Source organism: Bubalus kerabau, chromosome X, assembly GCF_029407905.1.
Source record: "Bubalus kerabau isolate K-KA32 ecotype Philippines breed swamp buffalo chromosome X, PCC_UOA_SB_1v2, whole genome shotgun sequence".
NCBI classification, from domain to species: Eukaryota; Metazoa; Chordata; class Mammalia; order Artiodactyla; family Bovidae; genus Bubalus; species Bubalus kerabau.
This window is the reverse complement of record NC_073647.1, coordinates 57,142,473-57,158,639: the sequence shown is the minus strand read 5'-3', so window position 1 is coordinate 57,158,639 and position 16,167 is coordinate 57,142,473. Positions and strand designations below refer to the sequence as shown.

Sequence of the window (16,167 nt, the reverse complement as noted above, 5' to 3'; positions counted from 1 at the left end):
TCAGACACAACTGAAGCGACTTAGCAGAAGCAGCAGCAGTTAGTATGTAGCAGAGTTGGAATCTGAGCTCAGGTCTATTTGCCTCTGAATCCATGACCTTTACTAAAATTTGAATCCCTTCATAGGGTCTATACCATGGACATAAAAAGACAGACCCACTCTGTAATAGAGAACATTAATTCAAGGACATACATTATTACTATCTAAAGTAATATAGTAGTATAAAAGAGGCCCTTAAAGAACATACAATGTTATAGAAACTATAAAATAAAGTAGAAGGTGATTCCAGAAGAGAGTTAAAAATGAAGTGCTATTTAAGTTCAGATAAATTACTAGGAGGAAATCTGGGAATGGGGAAATGGAGATGGGGGGAGGTCAACAGGACAGACTTCACGGAACAGCTGAGGATGGAGAGAATGTTGACAAAGGAAAGAAAACATTCAAAGCAAAGCAAAAAAAAAAAAAAACGGATCCAATGAGTCAAGTCAGAAGCAAGATGGCTTGAGGTTGAGTGGACGGTTATGTTCAGGTAACAGCCTGACGGTAAAGTAAATTTCTAAAAAAGAATAGTGAAACTATGTCTGAGATCAGGAAGACCTCAAATGCCTCCAACTATGCCTCCAATCAACACCAGAGAGATACAAGGAAGATAGGGTGATGAAGACCTGGTTCATTACATATTCCAGCTTTACAATTTCAGTCTGGCTTCTACATCACTCAGTTTTTGACCAACGTATATGGTCTTTTAGCAACAAAAACACTTAAAGTAGCTATTCTAGGATTTTTTCTCTCTCAAACACTTCTAGCATGTGTGCCTGCCTACTCAAGTCGTGTCTGATTTTTTGTGATCCCATGGACTGTAGCCCACCAGGCTCCTCTGTCCATGGGATTCTCCAAGCAAGAATACTGGAGTGGGTTGTCATGCCCTCCTCCAGGGGATCTTCCTGACCCAGGGATTGAACCAGCATCTCCTGCACTGGCAGGCGGGTTCTTTACCAGCTGAGCCACTGGGGAAGCCCTGTTTTAGGTTAATGAGACTGTGAAAAATAAACCCTTTTGAACCTGATTTACATCTGGTGATTTTTAAATATTTTTTTTTCTCTCCCTTCTAGTTTCAACAAACAACAACACATCTTCCTCCTGAAGGAACCTTCCCACCTACACTCTAGAATTAATACCCTCATCAATTCTTCTAGAAACCAATGCTTAGAGTTTGTTCCCTGTAATGCAGGATTTGCCTACTCCAATATAAGTAGCAGCTCACAGATAAAACAATGGGTATAAAATCATTTCTACTACAGATCCATCATAACACCCGTCTCATTATGGTGTCTTTTAAAACACACTTGGACAAAACTGTTCACTGACATAAGCAGCCATTTTGCATCCTTTCCTATATTTCATATTTTAGGCCCTATCTTTAATCTGTTTTCCTGTTTATCTTCCCCATTAGACATAGCATTTTGAGAGCACAAGCTATGTTCACTGCAGAAGATGTAAAATTTACATCTTTAATAAAAAGTGCTAAATATTATAATATTTACATTATACATTACAATATACATTATAATAGAGCTATATATATGGGGCTATGGAAAGGAAGGAGCTATCTAAGACACCTTCTCGTTTAAAGACTGACAAGAAGCTTAATCTTGATGGATATGTAGGAGCTTGCTTGGCACACTCAAGAAGAGAAAGCCATTTGGGCTCAAAGCAACAGAATGTGCTTGATTTAGAGGAATTAAAGAATAGGATGTTGGGGGAGGAACAAGATGACAGAGGAGTAGGTAGTCGTGGAGTACGTCACTCTCCACGCATACGTCAGGAATACACCTTCAGACACAGAAGTGCTTGCAGAACACCAGCTGAGAGTGGACAGGAGTACCTGACCACAGGAAAAGAATATTTAAAATCACGCAAAACTCAGCAGGATGAAGGAACTAGGGGGAAAACAGAAGTCTTAGTAGGACTGGACCTACCCTTGGCGGGTGGGAGAATTAAAACAGGGGTCCAATCTCCACAACGGGGGCAACTGTCTGAGTCAGAAGAGAAACATTTAAGGCTGAGAGTGAGGCAGCTGATCTCTGGCAGCCTAAATGGAATGAGAATCAGACAGTCCTTGTTTCAGCCTTACCTACCCCAGACAAGGATGCAGGTCCCCTAGAAGGTGCAGCAGCTGGGAGCTGGAGCATAGGGATTGCAGAGCAATCCCAGGGCAAGGGCTTCAGTTGACTGCTGGGAAAGGGACCGAGGGGATGTAAGGGAAGAGACTGCGGTGGAAAATGCCTGCGGAGGGAAGCCAGGCAGCCATGGAAACCATGAGTCACACATAGGGGGTGGAGCCATCACGTTAGCCTCTCTCTTCCAACCAGGCAGCATCTGGCAGCTGAACAATAGCGAGGCTGGCCCATCAAGCGCCTGACATGTGGAACAACAGAGTAGGACCTCACCCAGGGTGCCCCTTAAAATGCCTGACGTGCTTAAGTACAGAGTAGGACTCCACCCAGGGTGCAGCTGTAGGTGCCTGATGTGCTGACCTACACAGGAGGACCCAGGAGGGGTGCCCCTTTAAGTGCCTGATGCACCAATCTACAGAGTGGGACCCCAGCCAGGGGGGACTCTCTATGTGCCTGATGTGCTGAACAATAGAGAAGGACCCCAGGCAAGAGAACCCTCTAAGTGCCTGAACCGGTGGAGCTATGGAGGAAGACTAGCCAATGAGGCCTTCTGATTGCCAGTTACCAGAGGCTCAAAAAAAAGATTCTGATAGGGCCATAACTCCTGCGGCTGAGGCAGTCTGTGTCCCTACACACTTGGTCAGGTTACCCCCAACTCAACCACCTTCACACTCAACCCTCACTGGGGCAAAGCTGCCACAGGCTAAGTCTTGTGTCTATACATGTGGGAATGCTTCGCTAGTGTCCAACTCTATGCAACCCTGTGAACTGTGGCCTGCCAAGCTTCTCTGTCAGTGGGGTTCTCCAGGGAAGAATACTGGAGTATATTGGCCAATATTGGTTGCCATACCCTTGTAGAGCACTATATCTCCTGCTGCCCCAGCTTCCAACTCCTCTGAGTACCTGGTGCTGCCAAAACCCCTGCAACCTAAGCAGCTGCACCACCTCCACACCCACCCCTCACTGGGGCAGATGCAAGTCCTCCAGAACAGTCTCAGGAGCAAACCCCAGTGGATGACCCACATGCACAGGTAGAAATAAAACCACAACTGAAACCCAGGGGCAGTCTGGCTAAGGAAGAAGAGCCAAAACCTTCCCACTAGCTGTACAAGCTGCAGATTAAATCCACAGGATCAACTAGGCAGACTCTGTATCTATGGTATATATAAAAGGATACTGAGAGCGTCCAAAAAAAAAAAAAAATGCACTAGTTCTGACAGCCGTGGACACTGGAGGCAAGAACACACAGGAGTAGAACCAGATGAAAATGTAAGCTGCCCACACAGCAGGTCCACAGACCAGCGCAGCGTTGGAGGGCATCCTAGGGAGGAAATGTGGACTGTGACTCCCAGAGAGGGAAAGGTCGCTGACAGCAGTGACTCAAGAAAAATATTTACTATTCTTACACTTTGACTTGGTTCTTTTGGGGTTTTCTTTCTTTTTTTTTAACCTTCTTTTTCGTCTGTTGTAGTGGTCGATTTTATTAGCACTATGATCTTTTGAGTTTCTTTTCTCAATCACATTTTTCATTGCTGTTATAAAGGTCCGTCTTCACATTGGCCTTTTGCAGTTCTGTGGAGTTTTCCTTTTTCTTCTTCTCCTTTTTTATTTATTTATATTTTTTTAATTTTAACATTTAAATGTTTTAAACCTATTATTCTTTCTACATTTATTCCTCTGTTTGCTTTTCCTATTGTTCTTTCCCCCTTGCAGATAACCTTTAATAAATGCATCTTCTTTATCTACCTCTATTTAACTCTGCATTTCTATTCTTTCTTTTCCTTCTTTTTCTCACCATATTTGTTAGTTTTGTTTTCATTGTGATATGTTTCCCAGTTGGTACATTGCTTTAGTTTTGTTTTCCAGTTTGTGCTTTAGTTTTGTTCTTAACTGGTAGATATCATTTTTGGTTTCCTTTGTTCCCTGGGTCAATCCACTGTACTTTATTTTTGTTGGACTGTTTTGATTTTGTGTATGGGTATATATGCATATGTGTATACTCCATTATTTTAATCATTATTTGCCTGATTCTATAACTGCCATTTTTCTGGAGTTCATCTTTGGTTTTTTGTTGTTGTATATTTGTTTTAATCCCATTTAATTCCATAACAAACCACCTATGGAATCTCCATTCCTGGCCAGAGATAAAGCCCTGAGCCTTTGGAATGGGAGCACTGACTCCAAGACCCTAGACTACCAAAGAACTCCTAATCCTAGGGAGCATCAAATAGTGAGAATGCCCACAAAGACAACCACTTGTATATAAGACCTGGCATCACACAACTGCCAGTAGCACCCTGTGCAGGACACCTCATCCAAACAACAAACAAGTCAAAAATACAAACCCAATCGTCAGCAGACAGGATTGCCACCTCACTCAGCCCTGCTCACCCCAGGAAAAAAAAATCACCACAAATCTCACCCTACTGGAAGCTTACATAAACCACTGGACAAACCTTATGAGGGAAGAAGCCAAAAGGAAGAAAGAATTCAACCTTGACGGCTGGGAAAAGGAGACCTCAAACACAGTAAGTTAAAAAAAATAATGAAAAGGTAGAGAAACACTGCACAAATGAAGGAATAAACTAGAAACACACAAGTCCAAATAAATGAGGAGGAAATAGGCAAACTACCTGAAAATGATTTCAGAATAATAATTGCAAAGATGATCAGAAACCTTGAAAATAGAATGGAGAAAATGCAAGAATTAATTTAAAAAGACCTAGAAGAATTAAAGAATGAACTCACAGAGACAAACAACACAATTACTGAAAATAAAAATACTCTAGAAGGAATCAATAGCAGAATATCTGAAGCAGAAATATAGATCAGTGAACCGGAACATAAAATTCTGGAAATAACTTCTGAAGAGCAGAATAAAGCAAAAACACTGAAAAGAACTGACATAGTCTCAGAGACCTCTAAGACAATATTAAACATACCAACATTTGAATTATAGGGTTCCCAGAAGAAGAAGAGAAAATGAAAGGGTATGAGAAAATTTTTGAAAAGATTATAGTTAAAAATTTCCCCAACATGGAAAGGGAAATAGTCAATCAAGTTCAAGAGGCACAAAGAGTCCTATACAAGATAAACCAAAGGAGAAACATGCCAAGACACATACTAATCAAACTAACAAAGATTAAACACAAAGAAAGAATATTAAAATCAACAAGGGAAAAGCAACAAGTAACATAAAAGGGAACCTCATATGTTTAACAGCTGATCTTTCAGCAGAAACTCTGCAGGCCAGAAGGAAACGGCAGGATATATTTAAAGTAATGAAAGGAAAAAATCTACAACTAAGATTACTCTACTGCCAAGGATCTCATTCAAAATTGTGGGGAACTCAAAAGCTTTTTAGACAAGCAAAAGTTAAAGAGAATTCAGTAAAACCAAACCACCTTTACCACAAATGTTAAAGGAATTTATATAGTCAGGAAATACAAGAGAAGAAAAAGATCTACAAGAGAAAAGAGAAGAAGAAGATTGCTGGGAGAAATATCAATAACCTCAGAAACACAGATGACACCACCCTTATGGCAGAAAGCAAAGAACTAAAGAGCCTCTTGATGAATGTGAAAGAGGAGAGTAAAAAGTTGGCTTAAAACTCAACATTCAGAAAACAAAGATGATGGCATCCAGTCCCATCACTTCATGGCAAATAGATGGGGAAACAATGGAAAAAGTGACAGACTTTATTTTGGGGGGCTCCAAAATCACTGAAGATGGTGACTGCAGCCATGGAATTAAAAGATGCTTGCTCCTTGGAAGAAAAGCTATGACCAACCTAGACAGCATATAAAAAGCAGAGACATTACTTTTCCGACAAAGTTCCATCTAGTCAAGGCTATGGTTTTTCCAGTAGTCATGCATGGATGTGAGAGTTGGACAATAAAGAAAGCTGCTGCTGCTGCTGCTGCTAAGTCACTTCAGTTGTGTCCGACTCTGTGCAACCCCATAGATGGCAGCCCACCAGGCTCTCCCATCCCTGGTATTCTCCAGGCAAGAACACTGGAGTGGATTGCCATTTCCTTCTCCAAAGCATGAAAGTGAAAAGTGAAAGTGAAGTTGCTCAGTCATGTCCGACCCTCAGCGACCCCATGGACTGCAGCCTTTCAGGCTCCTCCGTCCATGGGCTTTTCCAGGCAAGAGTACTGGAGTGGGGTGCCATTGCTTTCTCCGAAAGAAAGCTGAGCGCTGAAGAATTGGTGTTTTTGAACTGTGGTATTGGAGAAGACTCTTCAGAGTCCCTTGGACTGCAAGGAGATCCAACCAGTCAATCCTAAAGGAATTCAGTCCTGAATATTCACTGAAATGACTGATGCTGAAGCTGAAACTTCAATACTTTGGCCACCTGAGGCAAAGAACCAACTCGTTGGAAAAGACCCAGATGCTGGGAAAGACTGAAGGCAGGAGGAAAAGGGGACAACAGAGGATGAGATGGTTGCATGGCATCACCAACGCAATGGACATCAGTTTGAGTAGGCTCCAGTGGTTGGTGATGAACAGGGAGGCCTGGGGTGCTGCAGTCCATGGGGTCGCAAAGAGTCGGACACAACTGAGCAACTGAACTGAACTACACTGAGACAATTAAGAAAATGGCAATAGGAACACACATATCAATAATTACTTTAAATGTAAATGGATTAAATGCTCCAACCAAAAGATACAGACTGGCTGAATGGATACAAAAACAAGACCTATATATATGCTGTCTACAAGACATCTACTTCAGACCTAAAGACACATATGGACAGAAAGTGAGAGGATGGAAAAATATATTCCATGCAAATGGAAAGCAAAAGAAAGCTGGAGTAGCAATCCTCATGTCAGATAAAATAGACCTTAAAATGAAGAAGATTACAAGAGATAAGGAAGGACAGTACTAATGGTCAAGGGATCAATCCAATAGGAAGACATAACAACTGCAAATATCTATGCACTCAACATAGGAGCACCTCAATACATAAACAAACTCTAGCAGACAGAAAAGGAGAAATTGACAGTAACACAATAATGGTAGGAGACTTTAACGCCCCACTTACACCAATGGACAGATCATCAAAGCAGAAAATTAACACGGAAACACAAGTCTTAAATGATATATTAGATGAGACAAATCTCATTGATATCTTCAGAACATTCCATCCAAAAGAAGAAGAATACATTTTCTTCTCAAGTGTACATGGAACATTCTCTAGGACAGACTACATCCTGGGTCATAAAGCAAACCTCAGTAAATTTAAGAAAACTGAAATCATATCAAGCATCTTTTCTGACCACAATGCTATGAGACTAAATATCAATTACAAAAAAAAAAAAAAAAAAAAACACTGTAAAAAAACACAAACACATGGAGATTAAATAATATATTTCTAAATAACGAATAGGTTACTAAGGAAATCAAAAGGGAAATCAAAAAATTCCCAGAAAATAAATGACAATGAAGACACAACTCCTCAAAATCTATGGGATACAGCAAAAGCAGTTCTAAGAGCGAAGTTTATAGCAACACAATCCTACCTCAAGAAACAAACAAACAAAAAAAACATTGGATAGACAACCTAACTTTCTGCCTAAAACAACTGGAAAAAGAAGAATCAAAAAACCCCAAAAGTAGTAGAAGGGAAGAAATCATAAAGATCATAGCAGAAATAAAGATAAATGAAAAAAAGAAAAGAAAATTAGTAAAGATTAATAAAACTAAAAGCTGGTTCTTTGAGAAGATAAACAAAATTGACAAACCTTTAGCCACACTTTTTAAGAAAAAAAGAGAGAAGAATCAAATCAATAAAATTAGAAAATGAAACAGAAGTTACAACAGACAATGCAGAAATACAACAAATTACAAGAGACTATTATGAACAACTATATGGCAATAAAATGGATAACCTGGAAGAAATGAACAGAATCTTAGTAAAGATCATTCTTCCAAGACTGAACCAGGAAGAAATAGAAAGTATGAACAAATCAATTACAAGCACTGAAATCAAAACTGTGCTCAAAAATCTCCCAAAAAACAAAAGCCCAGGGCCAGATGGCTTCACAGGGAAATTCTATCAAACATTTAGAAAAGAGCTAATGACTATCCTAAAATTCTTTCCAAAAAATTGCAGAGGAAGGAACACTTCGAAACTCATTCTGTAAGGCCACCATCACCCTGATGCCAAAACCAGACAAAGACAACACAGAAAAAGAAACCTAAAGGCCAATATCACTGATGAACATAGATGCAAAAATCCTCAACAAAATTCTAGCAAACAGAATTCAACAACACATTAAAAAGCTCATACACTATGATCAAGTTGGGGTTATTCCAGGGATGCAAGGATTCTTCAATATATACAAAGCAATCAATGTGATACATCATATAAACAAATTGAAAAATAAAAATGATATTATCACAATAGATGCAGAAAAAGCCTTTGAGAAAATTCAGCACCCACTTATGATTAAAACTCTTCAAAAAATGTGCATAGAAAGAACCTACCTCAACATAGTAAAGGCCATATATGATAAGCCCACAGGACACATTATTCTCAATGGTAAAAAACTGCCAGCACTCCCCCTAAGATCAGGAACAAGACAAAGGTGGCCACTCTCACCACTATTATTCAACATAGTTTTGGAAGTCATAGATACAGCAATCAGAGAAGAAAAAGAAATAAAAGGAATCCAGATTGGAAAACAAGAAGTAAAGCTCTCACTTTTTGCAGATGACATGATACTATACATAGAAAACCCTGAAGATACTATCAGAAAATTACTAGAGCTAATCAGGGAATTTAGCAAAGTCACAGGATACAAAAACAATACACAGAAATCACTGGTGCATTCCTATATACTAACAGTGAAATATCAAAAAAAGAAATTAAGGAATCAATTCCATTCACCAGTGCAACAAAAAGAATAAAATAACTAGGAATAAACCTACCTAAGAAGACAACACTGAACAGAAAATTATAAGACACTCATGAAAGAAACCAAAGATAACATAAACAGATGAAGAGACAGTCCATGTTCCTGGGTAGGAAGAATCAATATTGTGAAAATGACTATACTACCAAATGCAATCTACAGATTCAACGTGATCCCTATCAAATTACCAATGGCATTTTTCGCAGAACTAGAACAAAAAATTTCACAATTTATATGGAAACACAAAAGACCCTGAATAGCCAAAGCAGTCTTAAGAAAGAAGAATGAAGCTGGAGGAATCAACCTTCCTGACTTCAGATTATACTACAAAGGTACAGTCATCAAAACAGTATGGTACTGGCACAAAAACAGAAATATAGACCAATGGAATAAGATAGAAAGTCCAGAAATAAACCCACGCACCTATGGGCACCTTATTTTTGACAAAGGAGGAAAGGATATACAATGGGGAAAAGAGAGCCTATTCAATAAGTGGTGCTGGGAAAACTGGACAACTACATGTAAAATAATGAAAGTAGAATACTTCCTAGCACCATACACAAAGATAAACTCAGAATGGATTAAAGACCTAAATGTAAGACAAGAACTATAAAACCCTTAGAGGAAATCATAGGCAGAACACTCAACATAAATCAAAGCAAGATCCTCTATGACCCACATCCTAGAGTAATGGAAATAAAAACAAAAGTAAACAAGTGGGACCTGATTAAACCTAAAAGCTTTTGCACAGCAAAGGAAACTATAAACAAGGTGAAAAGACAACCCTCAGAATGAGAGAAAATCATAGCAAATGAAACTGACAAAGGATTAATTTCCAAAATATACAATCAACTCATTCAACTCAAAACCAGAAAAACAAACAATCCAATCAAAACGTGTGAAAAAGACCTAAACAGACATTTCTCCAAAGAAGACATACAGATGGCTAACAAACACATGAAAAGATGCTCAACATCACTTATTATTAGAGAAATGCAAATCAAAACTACAATGAGAAATCACCTCCCACCATTCAGAATGGCCATCATCTAAAAGTCTATAAATGATAAATGCTGGAGAGGGTGCAGAGAAAAAGTAACACTCTTGCACTGTTGGCGGGAATGTAAATTGATATAGCCACTTTGGAAGATGGTATGGAGATTCCTTAAAAAACTAGGAATAAAACCACCATATGACCCACCAATCCCACTCCTAGACACATATACTCCAATGTTCATTGCAGCACTATTTGCAATAGCTAAAACATGGAAGCAACCTAGATGCCCATCAACCAATGAATGTATAAAGTTGTTGTATCTATATACAATGGAATATTACTCAGCCATAAAAAGGAACACATTTGAGTCAGTTCTAATGAGGTGGATGAACCTAGAGCCTATTACACAGAGTGAAGTAAGTCAGAAAGAGAAAGACAAATATTGTATACTAACACATATATATGGAATCTAGAAAGATGGTACTGAATAATTTATTTGCAGAGCAGCAATGGAGAAACAGACATAGAGAACAGACTTATGGACATGGGGAGAAGGGAGGAGAGGGTGAGATGTATGGATAGAGTAACATGGAAACTTAATATGTAAAACAGCCAATGGGAATTTGCTGTATGTCTCAGGGAACTCAAACAGGGGCTGTGTATCAAACTAGGGGGTGGAATGGGGAAGGAGATTGGAGGAAGTTTCAAGAGGGAGGGGACATATGTATACCTATGGCTGATTCATGCTGAGGTTTGACAGAAAACAACAAAGTTTTGTAAAGCAATTATCCTTCAATTAAAAAATAAACTTTAAAAAAATTTTTAAAAAATAGGATGTTAACGAACTGCCAAGCATTCCCATACAGACAGGGGATAGGTGCATGTAAGAGTGCAGCTAGAGGTGAAATCAGAAAAGATCGCAAAGAGAATAGGGAACCATCTGAAAATTTGAGGGGGTAGCAGCAGCATTTCTGGTAACCACATAGAGCATTCATGGGTGAGTGTGAAAGCAAAGACTAGGAGAGTATTGAGGAGACTACAACAATCACAGGAGTGTTAGATGATGGCTCTGAAATTAGGGGAGAGAACTGAGAGTTATTTAGGAGAAATAATCAACAGAACTTGATAACTGATTATGGAGAAATTGGTAATCTTGCAGGGGCTTCTGGCACAGGTCATTGGATTGTTTATGTTGTCACAACCAGAAATATAGGCTGGTTCTGGCCCACATTAAAATAAGCTCTAGATTCATTTATTGCCCCAAACTCTGTTATTTAACCCCATCCTTCTACACCTAAGCCTCCAGTTTAATGCAGGGCCTCTTTGACTCTCACATGTCTCCTAGGTAGCCCCCTAAACAAATCTCTATCCCAATCCAGTATTTCTCAAAGTGAGCTCTTTATTCTAACTAATCAGGATGTCCTGTGGTGCTTAATAAAAATGCAGAATTCTTGGCCTTATTCCAGACCCCATGAGGGACAAAATTTGCATTTTGATACTTTCAACTTTGAGTACCATTAGCCCAATCCAGCCTACCTACTACTATCCAATTTATTTTTCTTAAACTCTGCTTTCCTCATGTAACTTGCTTGCTCAAACTGATTTCTAATCTACCTGGACTTTAAGATCTTCTTTTAACTTGATTTTTGAATCTTTCCAATATACATTTTTTGTTCTGTACAAAATCAACGTCATTTCTCATTTCTTCCTTCTCGCCCACCTGCCGTACCCCCTCCCAAATAAAATTTGGTTGTCTTTCCAAGCTTTTGCATTGAATATTACTTCCACAATCTGAGAGCTTTTCCATCATTTCCCCTCCCCCATCAAATCCCAACCACCATATCCTGAAAGTCTAGAAATTTGCATGGATTTTTCTCTAATTACTCTAACCCACCTTATGTCTCCTGCCTAATACATAATATTGCTATGGCACAATTAGCAGGCACAATTTAAGATTTGATTATTTCAACATATATTATTGCAATGATAAGGTTTTATTCTTATTTTCCAGTCATTAGCGCACCTAGCACAGTTCTTGGTACACAATAAGCACTAAAGAAATATTTGCTGATTTTGGAAATCATTCCAAAAGATGGATGGCATTTTCTCCCCAATGTCACATGAATCTGTTAGGCAGTTAGAATGGGAAACAGGAGTCTAGAATGGGGGTGGCTAAAAGATAAGGAAGGGAAAACCCATGAAAATAGAACAAAGGAAGGTTCGAGGGCCGGAGTGAGGACCTCAGGTAGAACAAACAACACTCCTGGCTAGCCCAATTTACATAGGGCGGGCCCAGGGGGAGAAAAAAACATATAGAAAGAGAAGCCCAAGGGTGTATCTCTCTCTCTCTCTCTCTCTCTCTCTCTCTCTCTCTCTCTCTCTCTCGGTGGATTTTCCTGCTATTTTCTAAATAAAATGGAGCTGTAACACGGAGCTGTAACACTGATTTGTCTAAGAGCTATAACACGGTCTGTCCAAGACCCGAGAGCTGTGACATACCGAGGGCTTTAATGTCCATCACTCCAAATCTTTGTTGTGATGAGACAGAACCAAGGAGCATACACTCGCCTGACAAATCCAAAAAGACAAAAAGAGGACTTCAATATTTAAAAGCAAAACATATGTAAATATATTCACTATTCTAGATACCTGGTGATGTTCAAGACAATGTTTCCTGGGGCAGGGGGCGGGGTGGGGGGTGGATACATTGGGAGACTGGGACTGACATACATACACTACGATGGGAGTGTGCATGCTCAGTTGTGTCTGACTCTTTGCAACCCCACGGACTGCAGCCCACCAGACTCTTCTGTCCATGGGATTCTCCAGGCAAGAATACTGGAGTGGATTGCCGTGCCTTCCTTCAGGGGATCTTCACGACTCAGGGATTGAACCCACATCTCCTGCATCTCCTGCATTGGCAGGTGGATTCTTTATCACTGTGCCACCTCAGGAAGCCCATGTACACACTAGTATATATAAAACAGATAGCTTATAAGAACCTGCTTTATAGCACAGGAAACTCTACTCAATACTCTGTAATGGTCTGTATGAGAAAAGAATCTGAAAAACAGTGGATATATGTATTTGAATAACTGATTTACTTTTCTGTACATCTGAAACTAACACAACACTGTAAATCCACTAAACTCCAATAGAAATTTTAAAAAAAGATAATGTTTCCTGGCCTGTTTTCTAAATACAGACTGCTTAATCATGAAGGCAAGGTAATTACAAATAGCTCTTAATTAAAATACAGGCCACTTTTGGTGTATTGATGTAATAGTGTATCATGTAATTGTGGCACTGCAATGCAGTGTCTCGTGTATATAACCTTTAGATCAGCAGTCCCCAACCTTTTTGACACCAGGGACCAATTTCATGGAAAATTATTTTTTCACAGACTGGGGTAGGTGAGGATGAGTTCAGGAATATTCAACCACATTGCATTTATTGTGTACTTTATTGCTAATCTAATGTCATAGCTGATCTGACAGGAAGTACTGGTCTGTGGCCTGGAGGTTGTGGACCCCTGCTTAGATGACAGCAACTGAAAGAACCTTAAAAGATAATGCAAGCCAATCACTTCAATTTATCTACTTAATAACTGAACCTCAGATAAATTATATGACTTGCCCAAAGTCACAAAGCTGATGAGTAGCACCCAGCAAAGATAAGCACCCAGGCCTCCTGACTGAACATCAAAGGCTGCTTTCATTACACCATGTGCTCAGAGATACTAAAGTCAAAGTAAGATGCTTCAGTAAGAATTCCTATTAGCATAAATGAAACTTTTAGGAGTCTCTCCCTGCTATCCTGAAAAATTAAGGTAAAACACACCTCAGAATCATAAGCACTGACACAGGCACAGTTCCAAAAAAAATTTTAAAAAGAAGTAAAACTTTCTAAGACAAAATATACAATCATATTCCAGTTCTAAAGTACTTCCCAAAGCCACAGGAAAAATACTTACATAGTTAAATTCTAATCATGTGATCTTAACATTCATCTTACTACTTTGGTAAAATATACACCAAAAGAAGAACCGAACACATAAAATACTAGAAGCAAAAATCACTCAATCTCCAAAAGCACGAATTCACATCTAAGGGTAAAACACATCTTTGGTACTCACCGTAACTTTACTTCCAACTATCTGCATGCAGAGGTCAACGGAGAGTAGTTATGGTGTAAAAAAAAAAAAAACAAACAGCAACAGTATTAATAATCAGAAGCTTTTCACAGAAGTGTTTAGTAAATTAGTAAATAGCACCTCTATGTGTACTTTTAATATTTTAGATCTAGAGGTTAAATACATCAGTATTGATTTCTACCATATTCCAAAAATGTATAAAGTCAGCAGAATAAAGATTCCCAAATAAAATTATTACCATTTGAGGATTTTTTTTTTAAGTTTTCTGTAATGGGCTTCTCAACTAGTTGTAGTATAAGTATCAAGTAATTCAAGATTAAGTGCAATCAGGCATCAGATATTTTATCAGCCCACAACCTCTCAAAAAATTATCATGAGAAAATTGAATTTTATTCTAATATTGTTTTTTTTTCTGTGTTTTAACAGGCATACTATTAAGCTTGAAATTAGGTATTTTAGAATATAAATGTTGTACGTAAAGTCATGTGTTTAAGTTAATAAATAAACTTGAGGTTGAAAATGGGAAATTTTTTATTGTTATGAATTTAAGGTTTAAAATATTGTTTTATATTATACTTGAAAATTACAAAGAAGATAGATTTCTTATGATTCTGGTTTTCTAGGTCATCCTAGCATTTCTATTATAACAACACAGTTTTCTATATAATGTGAAGACAAAGAAGCAGTTTGTATTTAAATATACTTATTCAGAAGGAGGAAATAGTTCAAAAATTACAACCTCAATTGAGTTTTTCTTATGGTGAAGAGATAAGAGAATTCCTAAGAATTTGTGCTTAAGAAGGCAAGAGCTAAAATCATAGTCCTAAAGTATAATTTTAAGCCAGAATCCAAATATAAATCATTGTTATCAGATTCCTACACTTGAAAATCAAGCAATGTTCAAAAAAAGAGTTCATCCATATTCTAAAACTATTCATCTGATAGCACATATTATCAATACATGTTCTAATTATTAGCTAGTACTTTAAAAATAAAAAGCAAATATAACTGAAATCCCAATAAGAATCCTAAGTTTAACAGGATACTACAAGATACAAAAAGAAATGATAGTTTCCTAATTAACTATTTCAGAGGACTCCATGAATCTCCAAATAGAAAAGCAGCTTTCTTAAATATTCATTCGACAGACTATCTACAGACAGCGACTATTTAGTTGAATAAAAGCCACTGTGGTGCCGTTAACAGTCTTCTGAATTGAAAGATACACTACTGACCTAAATTATTTCCTCCCACCAAAAAGAGGTCTTATTTGTCCCATGTTTATTTAGCACAGACATGAAAAAAAAAAAAAAAAAAAAGAATCGCAAGCCTGTCTTAACAATTTAAGCAGGTCTATACTATTCTCACTTAGCGCAGCGGCTGCAACCGGTGCACTTAGCACCGTGGAGAGGAGCTACCCCACGCCCGAGGTCAGGGGCAGAGAGCTGGTGATGGACAGGGAGGCCTGGCGTGCTGCGATTCATGGGGTCACAAAGAGTCGGACACGACTGAGCAACTGAACTGACTGATACTATTCTGATTGCAAAATGACTGCATTTAGTTAAAGCATATACAGCAAACAGATTAGATGAGCCAAGAAAAGCTAAAAGAAACTGGTCTGGTCAGGTTTGGGTTCAATTGTTTCACCGTATCTAGGTGATGTCTGGCAAAGACTTGAGAAAGAAACTATCTGATAGTGGCAAAGGCAAAACCACTAATACATGTATGTGTGTGTGCTGAGTCACTTCAGTTGTGTCTGACTCTGTGTGACCCTATGGACTATAGCCTGCCAGGTTCCTCTGTCCATGGGATTTTCCAGGCAAGAATACTGGAGTGGGTTGCAATGCCTTTCTCTAGGAGATCTTCCTGACCCAGGGATCAAACTCATGTCTCTTATGTCTCCTGCATTGGCAGGCAGG

General features: G+C 38.7%; 1 protein-coding gene across 12 annotated transcripts in view; it reads right to left on the bottom strand.

The window, feature by feature from the left end:
- DIAPH2 (diaphanous related formin 2) overlaps nucleotides 1-16,167 on the bottom strand; it is a 981,259-nt gene that overhangs the window by 875,956 nt on the left and 89,136 nt on the right. For 11 of the 12 annotated variants that reach the window (XM_055563966.1, XM_055563967.1, XM_055563965.1 and 8 more), the window contains one exon: nucleotides 14,231-14,251. The exons of the other annotated variant lie outside the window; for it this stretch is intronic. In XM_055563966.1, coding sequence (XP_055419941.1) covers nucleotides 14,231-14,251 — 21 coding nt within the window. The remainder of the gene's footprint in view (nucleotides 1-14,230; nucleotides 14,252-16,167) is intronic. 12 annotated transcript variants of the gene reach the window in all.